At 36.8% G+C, this 17871-nt stretch overlaps 1 protein-coding gene across 2 annotated transcripts in view; it reads right to left on the minus strand.

Annotated features, from left to right (window-relative positions):
• Window positions 1-10183, minus strand: part of pdm2 (POU domain protein 2) — a 40464-nt gene extending 30281 nt beyond the window's left edge. The window contains exons 1-2 of one of the 2 annotated variants that reach the window (XM_089463781.1): window positions 9800-10183; window positions 4392-5298 (exon numbers count right to left, since the gene is read on the minus strand). In XM_089463781.1, the coding sequence (XP_089319907.1) occupies window positions 4392-5049 (658 nt within the window). In that variant the 5' untranslated portion in view covers window positions 5050-5298; window positions 9800-10183. The remainder of the gene's footprint in view (window positions 1-4391; window positions 5299-9799) is intronic. The other variant, XM_018002464.2, reaches the window with a different exon arrangement.
• Window positions 10184-17871: the final 7688 nt, after the last annotated feature.

Below are 17871 nucleotides of genomic sequence, written 5' to 3' on the forward strand. Positions count from 1 at the left end.
TAATAATTTTACTAGTGGACTTTTGACACATATGTTATATTTGTGGAAATTAGTTGGAAAAAATGTATATGATTTTTTTTTTTTTTTTAAATTTGCGGTTATTAATAAATAAATATTGATATATATTTTGTAATAATCAGAGCTTACACAAACGATGGGATTGAGAAAGTTCTACTTATAATTTCTATTCTTGGCCTTTGCCAGTTGAGCGAACTACATAGAACCGTTAATTAGACCTTCGAAGCTGAACATCAGTTTCCATCAATTGTAAAATCTATTCAAATTTAATTACACAGGTTGTACCGAAATTTCTCATGCGTCTCTCATCTATCTGTCTGCATTCCATCTCTCCCTGATCACTGCTCACTTTGGGGCACATAATTGAAATGCGTCGCAATCAACCACCAACCGATGCATAAAATTTAAATAAATGTTTGATTTGAATTTAATTGCGAGCAGAACGAGCGGCAGCCAGATGATTGAATATATAAATCAAAACCAGCCCCAGCACATCATCAGCAGCAGTAACAGCGCCAACAACAAGAACCACAACAACTAGTCATAATGGTAGCCTATCGGTTGATCAAAGGAACTCGCTGCTAATCACACGCTGCGCCAAATAGGATCTAATTTCCACACGCTCAAACTCATTTTTTATATGCGCTGCATTCAGAAAAATAAAAATGCAGATCCAAAATGCATTTATAGAGAGATCAGAGAGAAGCATCTCAAACCCAGACTACAGCCTCCAGCCGCCAGTCTTCAGTTCCAATTGTATCTGACGGATGCATTCAAATTTTGCGCATCGCACGAAGATAAATGATCTTTTAGAAGAGAGACAGAGAGACAGAGCGAGAGAGAGAGAGGGGGAAAAGAAAACAGACAGGTAGTAGAAACAAACATGTTGTGTGAAGGGGGTTACAGGTACCTGTACAGGTAACTCGATTTGAATTTCGACAATAATTAAGCGCAACAATGGATTTATTGAGTTTTTCCCTACACGATTTCTATCCATCAAACGAAACTTCTTCAGTTGCTGTTGTCGACTCGATCTGCGGTTCGAACCCGAGCCTACAATTAGTTTGCCCACTACACAGCGGCAGCAGCAGTTGCAATTATCATAATTATTTTCATTCAAGCGGCGATCGCGAGCATCTTTTCTGCTTCTGCTTCTTCTTCATGCTGGCAGCTGCCTTGATCTTTTTTTTTTTTGTGGTTTCGTAGATCTTTAAATGAAATGTTGGTATTTCTGACGTTTTTGTTGAGTCTGACGCCGTTTCCTTTTGTCGTTCCGCATTTTCCATTTTCCATTTCCCCATAGGATGCGGATTCAAATTTAGTTTGGAGTTTCCGGCTTTAGAGCGCACTTGTTTATATATAATTGTTAGAGGGTATTCTAATTGCTTTAGTAAGTAGTTAGATAACTGATGTATCTTTATCTGCATCTGTATCTGTATCTGTATCTGTATCTGTATCTGTATCTGTATCTGTATCTGTATCTGTATCTGTATCTGTATCTGCTATCTGCATCTGCTATCTGTATCTGTATCTGTATCTGTTATCTGTATCGTACTGTATCTGTTACTGCTCGTTATCTGTATCTGTATCTGTATTCTGTATCTGTATCTGTATCTGTATCTGTATCTGTATCTGTATCTGTATCTGTATCTGTATCTGTATCTGTATCTGTATCTGTATCTGTATCTGTATCTGTATCTGTATCTGTATCTGTATCTGTATCTGTATCTGTATCTGTATCTGTATCTGTATCTGTATCTGTATCTGTATCTGTATCTGTATCTGTATCTGTATCTGTATCTGTATCTGTATCTGTATCTGTATCTGTATCTGTATCTGTATCTGTATCTGTATCTGTATCTGTATCTGTATCTGTATCTGTATCTGTATCTGTATCTGTATCTGTATCTGTATCTGTATCTGTATCTGTATCTGTATCTGTATCTGTATCTGTATCTGTATCTGTATCTGTATCTGTATCTGTATCTGTATCTGTATCTGTATCTGTATCTGTATCTGTATCTGTATCTGTATCTGTATCTGTATCTGTATCTGTATCTGTATCTGTATCTGTATCTGTATCTGATCTGTATCTGTATCTGTATCTGTATCTGTATCTGTATCTGTATCTGTATCTGTATCTGTATCTGTATTTGTATCTGTATCTGTATCTGTATCTGTATTTGTATCTGTATCTGTATCTTCATGTTTGTGGTATCTATATTTTTCAATGTTACCTCAACCTGTATCGTTGTTATTGCATTTCTTTAAAACCATCTGGCAACTAGGCGCCATCATTCCTCATCATTTGGTTCCCATGGCTAAGCGGACAGAAAGACACTTCGTTCGAACAACTGAGAAAGCTGAGAGCTGAGAGCTCGATGCGCCAAGTTTGGCTATTGCAGCAGGACGTCATATAGTGCTATTTGTACATGCAACTAGCTGCACATTTAAGGTAAATTATTATAGAGGTAGCAGCAGGTGGGAGGGGAGACATCTAACAGTAACGGCCGAGTTAGTAGCAGTTCATAATGCGCCATTGAGACAAATGGAAAAAAATAAAAATAAAAAAATGAGCAATAGACAAGTATAAAGATTGTGGGAGAAGTTGACTGACTAACAGATACGTTGTAGATTGATGTAAGTTTGATGAATAAAAAGTTGAAATAGATTCCGTGTTATGAATTGGGAATACAATCTAAAACTTCAATTCTCTTACATAGGTATATTTATTTTTATTGCATACATATAGTTTATAGATATATATGTAGAACAAATAATATCTAAATCCATATATACATATGAGACTTTTCCATCTATATTCTTTTCTATTAACTATCATTTATATGTTTCCATATCTATCTATATACATATTTATATTTTTAACTATTGGTTCCATAATATTTTTCATTTAGTTTCCCATCTAATTTCCGTCTACCGGTTACGAATTTACTCACAAAGGGTGATATACCTTCTCTTAAGCTGTTGGTTTAATGGGTAAAAACGCTTCGGTCAAGTTTTATTTGGTTAAATTGCTCGCAATTTCCGGTCGCGTGTTGGCTCTAACTCTTCACTTTGTCTGCTTTGCCCAATCTCTACTTATTTGTTATTTTTGTTATTTTTTTTCGGGTATTTTACAACATTGTTTTACATTAAATATTTTTCCTTTTTTTCATATAATTGGTTCACTTTAAGACGTTTGTAGGTTTTGCATGTTAGGAACGCATTTCCTATTCCAATTGTTGAGGAAATGGATTTGAATATGAAGATGAATGTGGTTTAAGAGTTTACGCTAATGAAGCTTATTTAAATAGTAAAAGAGAGGTAGATGACGAGCGCGAAAGAGAGATAGAGATAGAGACAGAGAGGGGAGTATTGGTTTTTAAATACAATTGAGGTCACGTGTGCGTGCAAAACAATTTAGAGCTCTTCAGGGTCGACAGCGAGCGAGAGAAAGAGAGAGATAGGGAGAGAGAGAGAGCAAGCTCATCTATAGGGCATTGCCGACAATTTCAATAATCGAAAGAAAACAAGATGTTTTTCCCCCCTTCAAGCAACAGGACAACTCGTTGCACCCTTTTCACTATTTTTTTTTCTTTCTCTCTACGCAGCCCCTTTTTTATGTCTTGGGTCGCGGTTAAGATGGATGAAGTGTTTGACAACCCTTTCAATCTTCATAAATGTTTGGCACTCGTGTCTGTCTGCCGGCGAGTCCTTGCCAGTCCTTTTTCGCAATATTAGCCAGCTTCTTGGTCTTGGTGTCCCTTGTGTGACATCTTTTTGGCTCTATCAAGATGATGACGTCGACCTTTTGCCTTTATATTTTTTTTCTTTGCTCCTTAAGGGTAAGGGCCCAATAAAAAAAAAATGAAATCTGTTTAAACGCATAAAAAATTGAGAAATCTCATAAGCATGCGTTTTTGGCACGAGGCATAAGGCGCGCGAGGGCCACTCGTCGAAAAGGGTTTAAGGCCATGAAAAATGGCAAACTGTTGTTGTTAGCACATTGTAAATACCTCGTTTTTCACTTAACGGCTTTTTAACTACATATGTATGTTATTTGATTGTGTCCGGCATAGCAAATAAATGGGGGAGGGGGAAGGGGAGCAACTGGTTAACTAGTAAAGCACTCGAGTTTTCAGTTGAGAGAAAATATTGATTTTGAATAAATAATATAGTTAATAATTGAAAAATTTAATAGTAAACGTTCAAATGGGCTACAAATAAATTTTAAATTTATTGAGAGTAATTATTATTATTATAAATAATAATATTATTATTATTTTTTTTTTTTATATTAATAAAAAGTTCTAAGTTGTTTCCGTTTTGATTCCCGCCCAATTTGCATTTGTAATAATATGAAAGTTGCTCACCTGTTTGCTTATTGCTGCCGTTGCTGTTGTTGTTGCTGTTGTTGTTGGCATTTATGTGATTCATTCCGGTGGGATGCTCCATGTGCTCCGCTGGTTCCATGAATTCCTGCTTGACTTGAATGTGAGGCTGGCGTGGGAGCAGGCTGCTCTCATAAGGAGGTGGGCTTTGGCTGACGTTGTTGTTGTTGTTGTTGTTGCTGTTGCTGATGTTGCTGCTGTTGTGTTTTAGGCCATTCAAATGGGCTACGTATGCGGCATAATTAACAGATGCGGCCACATTTGCGGCTGCTGGCAGTTGATCATTGACTGAAGACTCGTAGCGAGCAACGCCTTTGGCAGTAATTTGAACATTAACACCTGTTGTTGTTGCTGTGGCCGTTGCCGGCAATGGAGTTGTTGCAAGTGCAGCAATGATTGGCGTGTGTGTTGCCGTTGCTGTTGCAGTTACTGCCGACGTTGTCTTTGCTGCTGCTGCTGTCTCCAGCAACAACATTGCTGCCGCCGCTGCTGCTGCTGTTGCTGTTGGACGATGGGAATTGTTTGGCTGATGCTGTTGGGGCTGATGCTGATGCTGCTGTTGGTGTTGCTGCTGTGATTGTTGGTGCTGCTGTTGTGCCTGCAGCTGTTGCTGACCAAGTGTTGCCAGCAATAATGGCATAGTTGATGCCTGCTGCTGCTGCTGCCGCTGCTACTCCTGCTGCTGCTGTTGCAGTTCGTCAGGCAGCAAATTGCGTCGCTTTGATTTATGACGCTCGTTGCTTGCCCCTTCGCCTTGCCTTGCTGTCTGCCACAACTTGTTGCTGCCTCAGATTATGATATTGACCCATGCACCAGCAGCAATTTTTTCCATGGCAATTTTTGTTGCTGTTGCTGTTGTTGCTGTTGCTGTTGTTGCTGCTGCCGTTGCCTGTAAATGGTTGATAATTAAAAATGTCTTCTTTTTGCTGCTTCTGCTGCTGGCATTGTCAGTTGCTCGCTGAAAGCTTAATTTGCTGTTAAGTGCTTTTTAAAATGTTGTTATTAAAAACAGTTGCAACCCTCCTGTTAACAACTACACTCAGCGAAAATGCATGAGGATCAGCAAAAACAAGTTTTCATTTATAAATATTTGAAAAGTCGCGAGTTGCGCTAAATTATTTGAATCAACTGGGAGTTAAAGTTGTTTGAGAATGAAAATGATTTGCATACAGCATCAAATATGTGAAAAGTAGATGAAGGAAACTCAGAGTCGCCATTAAGAGTACGTACATCTCTTCTTCTTCTCTCTCACTCTCACTCTCTCTCTCTCTCTCTCTCTCTCTCTCTCTCTCTCTCTCTCTCTCAATCTCTTTCGCTTAATTTTCTGTTTTCTTTCTCTTTGCTTTCGTTACTTTTTCTCTCTCTTTTATTTTCTCTCCAGCTTAGCTTTTAAGGTTGATAGGGCATTTTCTGAATCTCTTCTCTGCTTATCTCTATGTCTCTCTTTTTCGCCTTCTGTTCCTTCTGCTTCGTCATATTTTCTTTCTCTCTTGCTCTCTCTCTCTCTCCTGCCCGCTTTTTTGACTGTCTATCACTTTCTCTCCCACCCTCTCCCTTTAGCTCTATTTCTATCTATATATCGTTCTTTCTCTCTCTCTATCCGTCTTTCTTTTTGCATCTTGCTTCTCTCCCTTTCCTTCTTTCCTTCTCTCCCTCCCTCCCTCTCTTTCTCTCTCTCTGTCTCTCTCTCTCTCTCTCGCCATTTCTAACCTTTATCTTTCTGATTCTCGGAATATTTTACTCACTTAGATTTTTCTCTGTGTCTCCAAAACTTCATATTTATTTTTTAAAAGCTTCAAATCGTTTTAATTGCCACATCTAGAGTGTTTTCTTCAAGTGCAGGTGCCTTCTTTTTCTCTCTCTTTCTCTCTCTTTTACTTACTCTCTCTTTTTCTCTCTCTCTCTTCTTCCGTGCACTTGTGGTGTTCTACTCTATCATTTACGTTCTGGCGATTTTGGTGTCACGATAAGAAAAGTAATTGATTTGCTGTCGAAACACTTGCCTTGTCGCCTCTAAAATGTGATTTCTGGTGTAACTGACCAGCTAAAACGTCTGGATCGAAGAATCTTTAAGCACCCGTTGCATTGCACGTGAGCCGTCATATGACGCGAGTGTGAATGGGTAACTTATTTATAAATGGTGTTCATTATTGCTATTTACTAACAAATTGTTGAGCGGAAGTTTGCATAGAGCTAGCCGACCGAAATCGAGCTGCAATAATATCATAAAAATTATCAACAAGTGGCTGGTCAATATACATACACATATATATGGGAAAAGTTGAATCATATGCAGGAGGAAATTAACTATAAAACTTTGTTTTTTTTATTTTTTTTTATTTTTTTTTATTGTTTTCAAGTAAATATTCTCATAAATTAAAGCGAATGCAAAAAAATAAAAATAAAAATGAAAAATTGAAACTTATTTATATTTCAGTAGGTTTCACACTATCTAAAATGTAAAATATTTCCCTATCCAGTTCCGAGAAATAGCTAACCCCTTCACATCGATGGCTAGACAGTTCAATAAATTCAACAAGTGTGCCGCGTATCATGTGTTAATAAAAGCAAATATAACAGCAAAATAAAATTAATAGGAAATGGAGAACAGAACAGAAAACAGAAATAGTAATATGACATTTTATATTATGCAAACAACGCAAAGTGACAAATCATATTTACAAATACTTAAAAACCAAATTGTTGTAAATTGAAAACAAATTGAAGTCGCAATGATAAGAGCGCAGTGTAGAAGAGCGTGCGATGGAGGGAATGGGAGGGAATACGAGGGAAAGAGAGCTCCCTCTCTCTATCTTTAGAATGGCGTTAAAATCAAAGGCATCGGTAAATTAAACTACAGCAACAATTCATGTTTCTCAATTGGACTTTGCGGCGATCAAAACGTAAAGACCATAGGGTGAGAAAACATCGTAGACCCCTCTAGAAGATCTATATGCTATATGAATTGTGCACTTACAAAAACAAAATAGGAGTTTTTTTTTATTTCGGAATTTGAAGCATTTAATTTATTATTGTATGCTAAAAAAAATTTTTTTTATATACCAACAAAAATTGTATATATAAAATATATTATAGATATTATATGTACAATTTTTAAAACAGTTAAAATTAACCCAAACTTTCCCAAATATATTTAAAAATGTAAATCAGAAATCAATTTGACTTTTTTTTTTTTCATGAACAAAATAAATTTTTAATTAAAATTTTAATAAAAAATTTTATTTTGTCAGAAAAGTTGATTTTTTTTTTATTGATTTTTAGTTTCCAATTATAATATTTTTGTAAGATATTTAAGCAAATTTGAAATATATTGCTTTTAAGAATATCTATATTTTTTCTCCCAGTGTATTCAAACACATTTGCTCTGATTAGATAAGGTATAGAGTGCAATGCGTTTCGATCGAGCTGTCTATGGAAATGCTGTTCGGCAACGGCGCAAAGGGAGGCATTTACATACACCTGTTGCTGGTGGTGCTGGCGGTGGGGCAGTGGGGCAGGTGACGCGGGGAGCGAGAGTAACATTAATGGCACTTGTAAACAAATCAATCGACAGCGCAAATTGCGCTCTGTGGCAAAGTGCCCGCTCGGATGGACCCATAACTTAGTTCTTTTGATTGTTATCAATCAAGGCGCTAGCTGGGCGCAGGTGATAGTGGAGAGGGGGCGACCAGGTGGGCTCTGCTACAACATTATGTACTTTGCATGTCAGCAAGCAATTGTTGCGAGTCTCTCGCATTCGATGTTAAAGAAGCCGCCGCTGCACTTCAAAGGCCTCCGACTTGTTGCACTCTCTCTCTCTCTACTTATCTCTCTCCTACTCTCTTTTTCTGACTTTCTGTCTACTCAATAATTGTTAATAAAAATTATTTCGCATTGCTTTGTTCTTTTATTTCTTTATTTATGTTGTTCAATTGTTGCCATTTGTTTCATGTTTCTGCCTCATTCACCTAATTTTTCGGCTCTGTTTAGATAAGTTGCTTTTATTTTTAGTTCTCATTGACATTTTGTTCGATATTTTTGTTTGTTTGTAGTTTATCTTGTTTTAAAATTAAACACAATTTGCTGCCATTGTCGTTGGCGATTTGTTGAGCTGTTTAACTGCTTAATTTGCAAGCGCTATTTTCATAAATGTATTTCTGCACATTATAAAGATATTGAATTTTCAATTTTAAATTTTACAACTTTGATTGACGTATTACTGTAGGTATCTGTGACGTATAAACTAAGACGATAATGTAGTTAAATTAGATTTCAAAGCATGTGATATTGATTAAAGCGAAAAAATTATACAATCGACATAATTTCTAAAAAATTTAGCGAAATTTTAAAAAAGAGATGTACAAAAGTTAATTCCTTTAGGCATGTATTAATATATTCTCAATGAAGGAATGGAATAAGGCTTAAATACGCCAGCTTGACAGCTTCTGTTGTAGTTTAAACTACATTTTTTTTCTTAAATTAGTCTGCCCATTTTTATTAACTGTCAAATTACTGGTTGAAACTCTAGTTAAAACTCTAACTATTGCTCTAGGTAAAGCAAACTCTAAAAATCCTAGTTAAATCTAAAAAAAAAAAAAAAAAAATTAATTTGACCTCTTAAATTTGTACATACAAGTGCATTTATAGCTGTAAGAATTTGAAATTAGAATTCTTACAATTTTTGAAAAAAAAAAATCGGTATTTTTTAATTTGTGCTTTAATTTTATTTCGACTGCAATGTACAAAAAATAAAAGATTTCTTTGAAATGCTGCTTCTGTCCAGAGATAAGATACTGTTAGTTAATTGGAGTCCAATTAAAATGCTCCTTTTTAACTTTTATTTTTTATCTAACTACACTAATTGGAATGTCACTGAATGTAGACATTTTAAATTTTGATTTTAAAAATATATTAAGCTCAAAAAAAGTTTACAAAAGGACAAACATTTAATTTCATGAACTTTTTGTGTAGCCCAAAACAAATTAAATGAATTTAATTAATTAATAAATTCTGTAAAATATTTTCATCTCGAAACAGTAAAAGGTTTTTGAAAAAGAATTTTAATTAAAAAGCTTAAATCATTTTTTTTTTTTTTTTGCTTCTAGTAATTTGCAAAGTATTATGTTGAAATTCAGAGAGGGATACCTTTGAGCACTTGTTGTCACTCAACCAGCTTTTACACACACCCACAGCTACGGCCAAGGCTCATTAACGGTAATAAGTGAGTGAAACAAGCTGAGAATATGTCGACAAGCGTCCAAATCGAAGGAAAGATCTATTAAAAGATCAGCAGACGAAGATGAAGGCGAAGGCGTAACATACACTGACACACACACACACGCAGTCACTCATGCACTCACACACATACATAAATAGTAGCATTCACTTACACTCGCTGACAGATCGCTTTTAGCCGCACCTTTCGAATTCGAATTCGATATTTAATTTAATTGTTTGTCGCCGATTTTCTTCGGGTTAAATTTAATTGCAATGGCGACGACGACGCAGCGACTACGGTTGCTGCTGCTTTTGCAGTTGTTGCTGTTATTGTTGCTGCTTTTCACGCCCTGTGTGTGGAGCTTGTGTGAGCGAGACACGCTTTTTGATTGACTTCCGACAAACGACTGACTTAAAAAAACGCCACAAGATATGAGCAAAAAAAAAAGTAAAATAAAACAGTTAGAAAAAAAAAAAACCAACGAAGGAACAACAACGTCGACGTCGAATTGTCAAGCGCGCGCAAAAAAAAAAACACACACACACACATACTCACAAAGAGTGGAAGATGTTGGGGGCAGCGCAGCAGCTGCACGCATGTGTGTGAGTGTGAGAGCTTTCGGCTAACCATGTGCATGTGTGTGTGAGTGTGAGTGTATTGTATAGTCAGCAGGTGGCTCTGTGGGGAGGGCGCAACGTTGACGCTGACGCTGGCGTCGGCGGCGGCGGTGACTGCGACTGCAACTGCGACGTCGACGTTGCCGACTTGGACTTGGACTTGGAGATTCGTTGGCGTTCAGGGAGTTGGGCGCTGATTTTTTTTCCGCACGTTTCTTCGCGCACGAGGTTTTAAAATCAAAAGCGTGTATTGTGTGGGTGGCCTCTGTATGTGTGTGTGTGTGTGTGTGTGTGGGCGGGTGGCTCTTATCAGATTTGTATGTGTATGTGTGTGTGTGTGCGAGTGTGTATTGAGCGCTTTTGGTTGGGTGTAAGGGGCAGCAAACAAAAAGGAACACACTGGGGAACTAACTTGATTTGCAGTTTTCCATGGGCCATCATAAAATAGACAAATTTTTATATTTTAAAAAAGAAATTAAGTTTGTACCTGTATAAAATATAAATATTTATAAGTCAAAAATTGAAATTAATAAAAAAAAAACAAATTTTAAAGTCCTTAAAATAATTAAAACTTTACTAATTAAAATATTCTATATGTTATTCTGAGCATAAAATATTAATTGCTGTATATTTATGGTGACTTTAATATAATTACGAATCGTGAAATTCTTAAAATTTGTTTTAAATTGTCTTTTCATATTAAAATTTTGTTTTTCTATTTCATCTAATCAAATAAAATAAACTTTCAAATTTCGAATTTCTTATAAATTAAAATTTCATATAAATGACGAATTTTAAAGCATTTTAATCAATTTTTGCCGACGGCATGCATTTTACAAATATTACGTATACGACCCGTTCGATATTAAATTAAATCAATGCATTTCTATGGTGTGTACGTGTGTCCCTATGTGACGATAAAGAAAAAATTGTCACTTGGCAATGGGAAATCAAAAGCCAAACAAAAAGGAACCAACTTCAACTGAAGTCAAACACAAAAGCCAACAAAGAATTGACAAGGCGAATTGGCGATGCAGAACCGCGAATTATTCGCTGCCTGTCAAAATGTGAATGTCAGCCCGAACAACAACAAAAAAGACGATATAAGAAGAAGCGACTTCAGCAGTAGCAGTAGTGACAGCAGAAGCCAATGGCAACCGCAGCGGCTGAGCGTAAAAAGCGACAAAACGCATAAATTAAAATAATTACAGCGCATAGGACGATGACGACGACGCAGCAGAAGCAGATTTCAATGCTGCTGCTTGTTGTTGATATTGTTGCTGTTGTCACAGACACACATACACATACGCACAGCGAGTAACAAAAAGCGCGCGTCGCGTCGACTTTGCGTATTGCTGCGTTGCAACTGAGAAAGCAGCCAAAGGCAGTCAAAAGCAGCCAACTTTTGCCTGCGCTGCACTTGCGTTCCACACTCTCACACACACACACACACACTAACTCACACATACACATGGGGGCCTGCAACAAAGCTGCTGATTTTATTCAAAATGGTTTGTTTATGCTTGAACAGCAGCAGCATCAGCAGCAACTGGGGAAATGCTTGTTCTCTCACACATACAAGCACACCCACACGCACACACACAGGCACAGAGCAGTGTGACAGCCAATAGCATTGGCGCTTGTCGCTCGCAGCGCGCATGTGCTTAAAGCGTTCTCTCTTTCTTTCTCTCTCTCTTCGCCGCCAACAGCAGGCAGCAGCAGCAGCTTGAGGCATTCAATTCGCCGCGCCATCGCGCAGCATCTTCGACAGTTCTTTTTTTTTCGGGCTTACCTTTTTGCTTTGCTTTGCTAATTTCCGTTCATTAAAGTTGCCTTGGCAGCGGCAGCAGAAGAAGCAGCAGCGACGACAGCGACGGCGTCGACGTCTCGTGCAACTATTTTAACCATTTAACATTGTCGCTCTTCGCCGTTAACCCCCGTTAAAGCTCTTTGCTTTGCTTTCATATTATTTTTGCTGTAATTTCATCTTGGGCTTTAATTTCATTGATTAGCAAAAATCATTTGCCGTTGCTGCTGCTGCTGTTGCTGCTTCTTGTTCTTGTTGCTTTATTTTGTTTTTGTATTTGGCTTGTCATTGTCCTGCCTTCGTCTATATATCTCTCGCTCTGTCTGTCTGTCTGTTTGCTTCTGCGTATGTGTGTGTGTGTGTGCCTGTGTTTATTTTTAGTTTCGTTGCCAAAATTGTAACTGTTTTGCTTCGGCTTTCGCTTTGCATTAAGTATTTGAGCATTTAAGACTTTTCTCACTTCTCACTCTCTCCACTCCCTCTCTCACTATCCGCCTCTTTCTCTCTTAAATTTACTAATCGATTGGGATTTTAGTTTGTTTTTCTATTTGATATTTAAGCAGACAAAATAGTTGGCACAACTTGTGGGTTAAACTTAGTTTTGGGTCGGATTAAGTTTTAGTTAATGTGGGTAGCATTAAGAGAATCAAAGTTTTTATCTTTAAAAGCATCTTAATTAAATGCATTTATCTAAACAGTTTTTAGGCTTGTTTCAATGTATGAATAATAATATTTTTAGAGTTACAATAATATAATAATACAAGATCTATAGTTAATAAACAAGATATACTTAGTAAATAGTAATAAATAAAAATATTTAATACCATACCATATATACATTTTCCATATGTAAATTAAAATTATGATAGATGGTAATTTAATTATTATCATTAATTATATTTGTGAGAAATTTCCAAAAGATTTCCACCACGTTTTATGCCACACCCATTTAAAAGGAAACATTTTAGAATACCGCCCCCTAAAAATATTTTTGGTAAACAGAATTTTATGCACACAGAAAAAGAGGAGGCTAAGAGTGAGACGACAATATTACTGAAAAGTTTCTGTAAAAGAAAAGCAAGAAAAAAGCCGCTCAATATTTGACTATATGCAGAGCGCCATCTCTCTCTGTCTCGCACTCCCTCTCTCTCTCTCTTTCCGTCTTTCTCCCCATTTTCTATTTTCCTCACATGAAAGTGTGGGTGGTTGAGGCTGCAGCTAAGCTGTTATAACTTTTAGAATTTTCCAACTTTTTTATATATTTTTATACACTTTTTTGTCTACATATTTCATTTGCTGTCTCTTTTTATTTACATTGACATAAAAAGACGCAGCTGTGTGTGTGCGAATACAATGGAACAAGATGTCATATATGTATGTATATAAAAGGCATTGTGGGTGGCTGGGCGGGGCACTGCCCAACTTTTCTTTACTTTACGTTTTCGTTGTTGCTGTGTTCCGTTTGTGACTTTTCATTTTTCATATGTTGACTGCCTCACACACACACACACACACATACATATATATATATGTATATATAAATATATGTGTATACATACATATACACATGTGGCTGCTGCTGGCATTTCCCTTCACACAAGTTTTTCATATTCTTTCGCTCGCTCTGGGTTTTCCATTTCCTTCGGCCAAAGTAAATGGCTTTTGCATTGTAAAATGTTGCATACATTTTCCTCTATTTTGCCTGCTCCCTAGTGTGTGTGTATGTGCTTATATATATGCTTACCAAATCTGTATGCTTCAGTATATACATATATATATATACCCACACATGCGCTTATATATATGTATATATGCATGTGAGTGCGAGTGCGAGTGAGACGTAGCTAACAGCGGAGCTTGGCCCAGTCAAAGGGACTCTCGCCTGGGCTTTGGGGGCTAGCCAGGTCCCTAGCATGGTATATTTTAAAATTTATGAAAAATAATATTTTCCATCTACACATACACACACACTCTCACACGTACACTTATATATAAATGTGTGTATTTATAGCAGTGTGGCCCGTAAGGCGCACAATCAGAATACAATGGATGTGGATGCCGAGGATTCTACAAAAGGAGCAGAGTTGAGGCAGCAATGTGGGAGTAGGGGCTGCTTGTGGGCGGGTGCGTTGTGTAGGGAGTGCTGCATACACATTGACTTGGCTTAACGCGCATTTACCTACACACAAAATGGAGCAATGCACGCCGGAGCAGCTGCCGGAAACAGGGTTGCCGAGCTAGAAAATTTAGTTGAGATAGTAAGGAAGATAAAACGCGAATATAGGATGAAAAATATATATTTAAAGAGGTGTACAAAAATTAGTTTTATTATTATATTTATTATATTTTTATATTAAATGAAAACAAGAATTATTAAATTATAATAATAAAAACTATTCATTTTAATTAATATATTATATAACAATTAAAGGCACTATAAAAAACATCTAAAATTAAAGCGTAATCAATTAAAGAAAAAATTATAGAAGTGAAATACAAATTTAAATTAAATAAGTTCATGAAAGTATTTTATATTTTTATTTAAGTAAAAACTTGTCCAGAAGCAATTGACCTCATTATCTTGTATTAAATACAGAAATACCACGTTTGCCTCGAATTCATTTTATATATTAGCTATGAAATATTTTATTATTATATATTCCATATTAATAATAGTTTTATTTATTCTAAAATTATATTTATTTATATATTTGTATTTTCTTTTTTTTTTTTTTTTTAAATATTTTTTAGGACGCATGTGGCAACTCTGGCGCTCAAGTCAAAACCATTTCCATTATGATAATGTAAGTGCACAATTTTCCAACTTGAATGTGCTTCACACACACACACACACACATAGGTTCTCATGTGAGTGTATACAAAGATGCCGAGCGAAATGCGCTTTGGAAAATTTTCATATCCTGCACATGAGAACATGAAAAACTGCACAAATGGCAGAAAATGTTGCACAGCATGTGTGTGTGTGTGTGTGTGTGCATTGAGAGAGACTGAGTGTCTGCTCCTTGTGTATGTGTGTGTGTGCAGGACAAGGACAGGGCCCAGGACATCCGGACGAGCACATAAAATACGATAACTGTGCAGCTCGACTGCTACATATGAAAGGTGCTTTCTAGCTTGCCTGCGAGCCGAGTGGGCACTGTAGGTACTCCCCAAACCACCCAAGCCATATACATACATATGCACCCATATGCCCATATACATAAACATACATAGACTTTTATGTATATGTATACATATGGGGTATGTAATTACAGCACCTTCCACACACACATAAAATATGATGGCATCTTATGTAAGCTATTGCTCTCTCTCTGTCTCTCTGTCTCTCTCTCTTTCTCTCTCTCGTTCTCTTCTTCTCTCGCGGTATATAAAACTTTTGGCATTTATGCCATAAAATTAAGTATGAAATTGAAAAATGACTCGCGGGTCAAAGGCGAGCTCCCAAAATAAGAAAGAGAGCAAAAGGAAATGTTGAGAAGTGGGGAAAAGAAAATGTTGCAACGGCATATTGTGAAATTAATTTTTAAATATTTATGAGCAACTGTTCAAGGCAGTTAGGCAGCACGCGGCGGTGGCGGCGGCGGCGGCGTGGGGCTGATGTTGGTAGAATGATTTTCAATTTGGCCAATTTTTATTGAATTTTCAGCCATAAGCTGAATTTGGTATGCCTGTGTTAGTTTGCTTGTTCATTTTATTTTATTTTTATTTTTTACATGAAATATGAGAATTTTAGTGCTCGGCACACGGAACGTATGAGTAATGTGCTTTTTGTGTGTTGCTGAAATAAATTCGATTTGTGTAAGCCCCTACACAGAGGCACAATATTGACTACTTTATATAGAGACGTGCATAAGCTTAAGAGCGTACAGTAAAATATATTTTCTAAAATATATAAACGTTTTTGTACGTGAAAATAGTTGTACGACTAAGTATTACATTTTGGAATGTTGATGTATATAGCGGATATAATATGTAAGCAATATGTTTGAGACTCAGAAAGTGCTTTGGCAATAATATACCTAAATTTTACCAACTTGGCATTGGGCATATTGTGCTTGGGTTCTTCTTTGTTTTTCAGTTCCTGTGTATAGGTAATTCAGAAACAGTGACTTTATGTGAAAAGATTAAGATCAAAACGACATTTTGTTTTTTTGAGTTTATTTATTTAGCTACCTTTAGATCCCCATCACACTTATAAATTGATTCATAGTTCAACTTATCAAATATTATCTTAATTGAACATTCAAATGAAGATAAGCTTGGGAGAAATATGAAATATCATTAAATTTAAATTCTAATATAAATAATCGAGATAAATATAAAATATAAATGAGATGTTTTGAATAGATTTCAAATACAATATATAATAGATAATAATATATTTTATTTACTCTTATTTTATGTTTAAGTACTTTCTCAATTTCATTTAATTTTGATTACATATATTAGCTATTGCCATATAAATTTTTCTTATAATTATTTACCTTTCATGAAATTTTATGAAAGGTGAAAACCTGCGCTCACCCTTAACTTTTACATTTGCATAATCGACTCTCTGATCTCAGAGGTCCAGTTGCATGCCAGGCAGACACGTGTTGATAAGAGCCCTGATATGTGATAATGATATGCTGCCTGCACTTAAAGATCGCCTGCTCGCCCGCTGATTATGATAATAATGCGTGGCTTTATTTGCCTAATAAGCGAAGACAAGAAATGAACAAAAAACAAAAAACAAAATACAAAAACAAAAAACTCTTGACTCGAAAGTCGAGCAGACAATGTGCCACATTCATGTTGTTGCTGTTCTTGTTGTAGTTGCTGCTGCTTAACAAGCTGTTTTGCATGGAGAGCATTTTGGAGTTGGCCCAAAGACCGGTAGCTGCTGCTGCTGCTGTTGCTGCTGTTGCTGGCACAGACAATGCGGCTAATGTGGGAAAAAACGTCAAGAATGCGCGTTGAAAATTGCAGCTGCAGTTAGCCACATGCCCCCAGTTGAGCCCCTGCTCCCCCCTCCAGTTGCTCGACGCTCCTGATCCTGCACTTCGTATGCAAAAACTGGCCTTGCAGCTGGCTTCAAAGTTGGCTACCTGCAACTGCTAGCCCTCACTTATCTCTTGACCAAGTTTTTGCTTCGGGCACCAAACAATTCACACTTTAAGCCAGGCCAAAGAGGTGGAGCAGGCACGTGGGCGAGGGAGTCGGAGTGCGCAAGTAGAAAAGGGAACGGGAGATGGGATCTGCAGAGGGAGTCGGATAGGCAGCAGGAGCATAAGCAGAAGGGGAAGGGCCCGCTCGTTGCGTGTTTGGCGGATCATTTGCTTAAATAGCCCAAAGGGAACCAAGCAGCTGGGTACAGAGAACCATGTGTGTGTGTGTGTGTGTATGTGTGTGTTGGGGGTCCACTTGAAGCTGGAGCATATGGGTGGCTCAGCAAATCTCGACTTGGAATACAACACAAAAAAAGGTGTCGACTTTTGCGTGTTTATCGCGATGCACACAGGTCGCAAAATTATTAGGTCCTTAATGGCACAGTAGTCACAATCGCAGTCGCCGTCGCCGGCGCAGAGACAATTGCTGCCACGGTAGGCAGAGAATGGAATGAACTGAAGGACTGCCCAGACCCACAGTCTGCTATGTAAATGATAAAGGGAATGGGAACAAGATAACATAGAAGTGATGACAATTGGTTATATAATAAAATAATAAAAGTGAAAAAATATATTATATATAGTTAAAAATATAAAATAAATAAATAAATAAATAAAATAAAAAAAATTTATGGAATTTCGAAAATAAGAA

The sequence above is a fragment of the Drosophila arizonae genome, chromosome 3 (assembly GCF_054131065.1).
Source record: "Drosophila arizonae isolate 15081-1271.41 chromosome 3, UAZ_ARI_1.0, whole genome shotgun sequence".
NCBI classification, from domain to species: domain Eukaryota; kingdom Metazoa; phylum Arthropoda; class Insecta; order Diptera; family Drosophilidae; genus Drosophila; species Drosophila arizonae.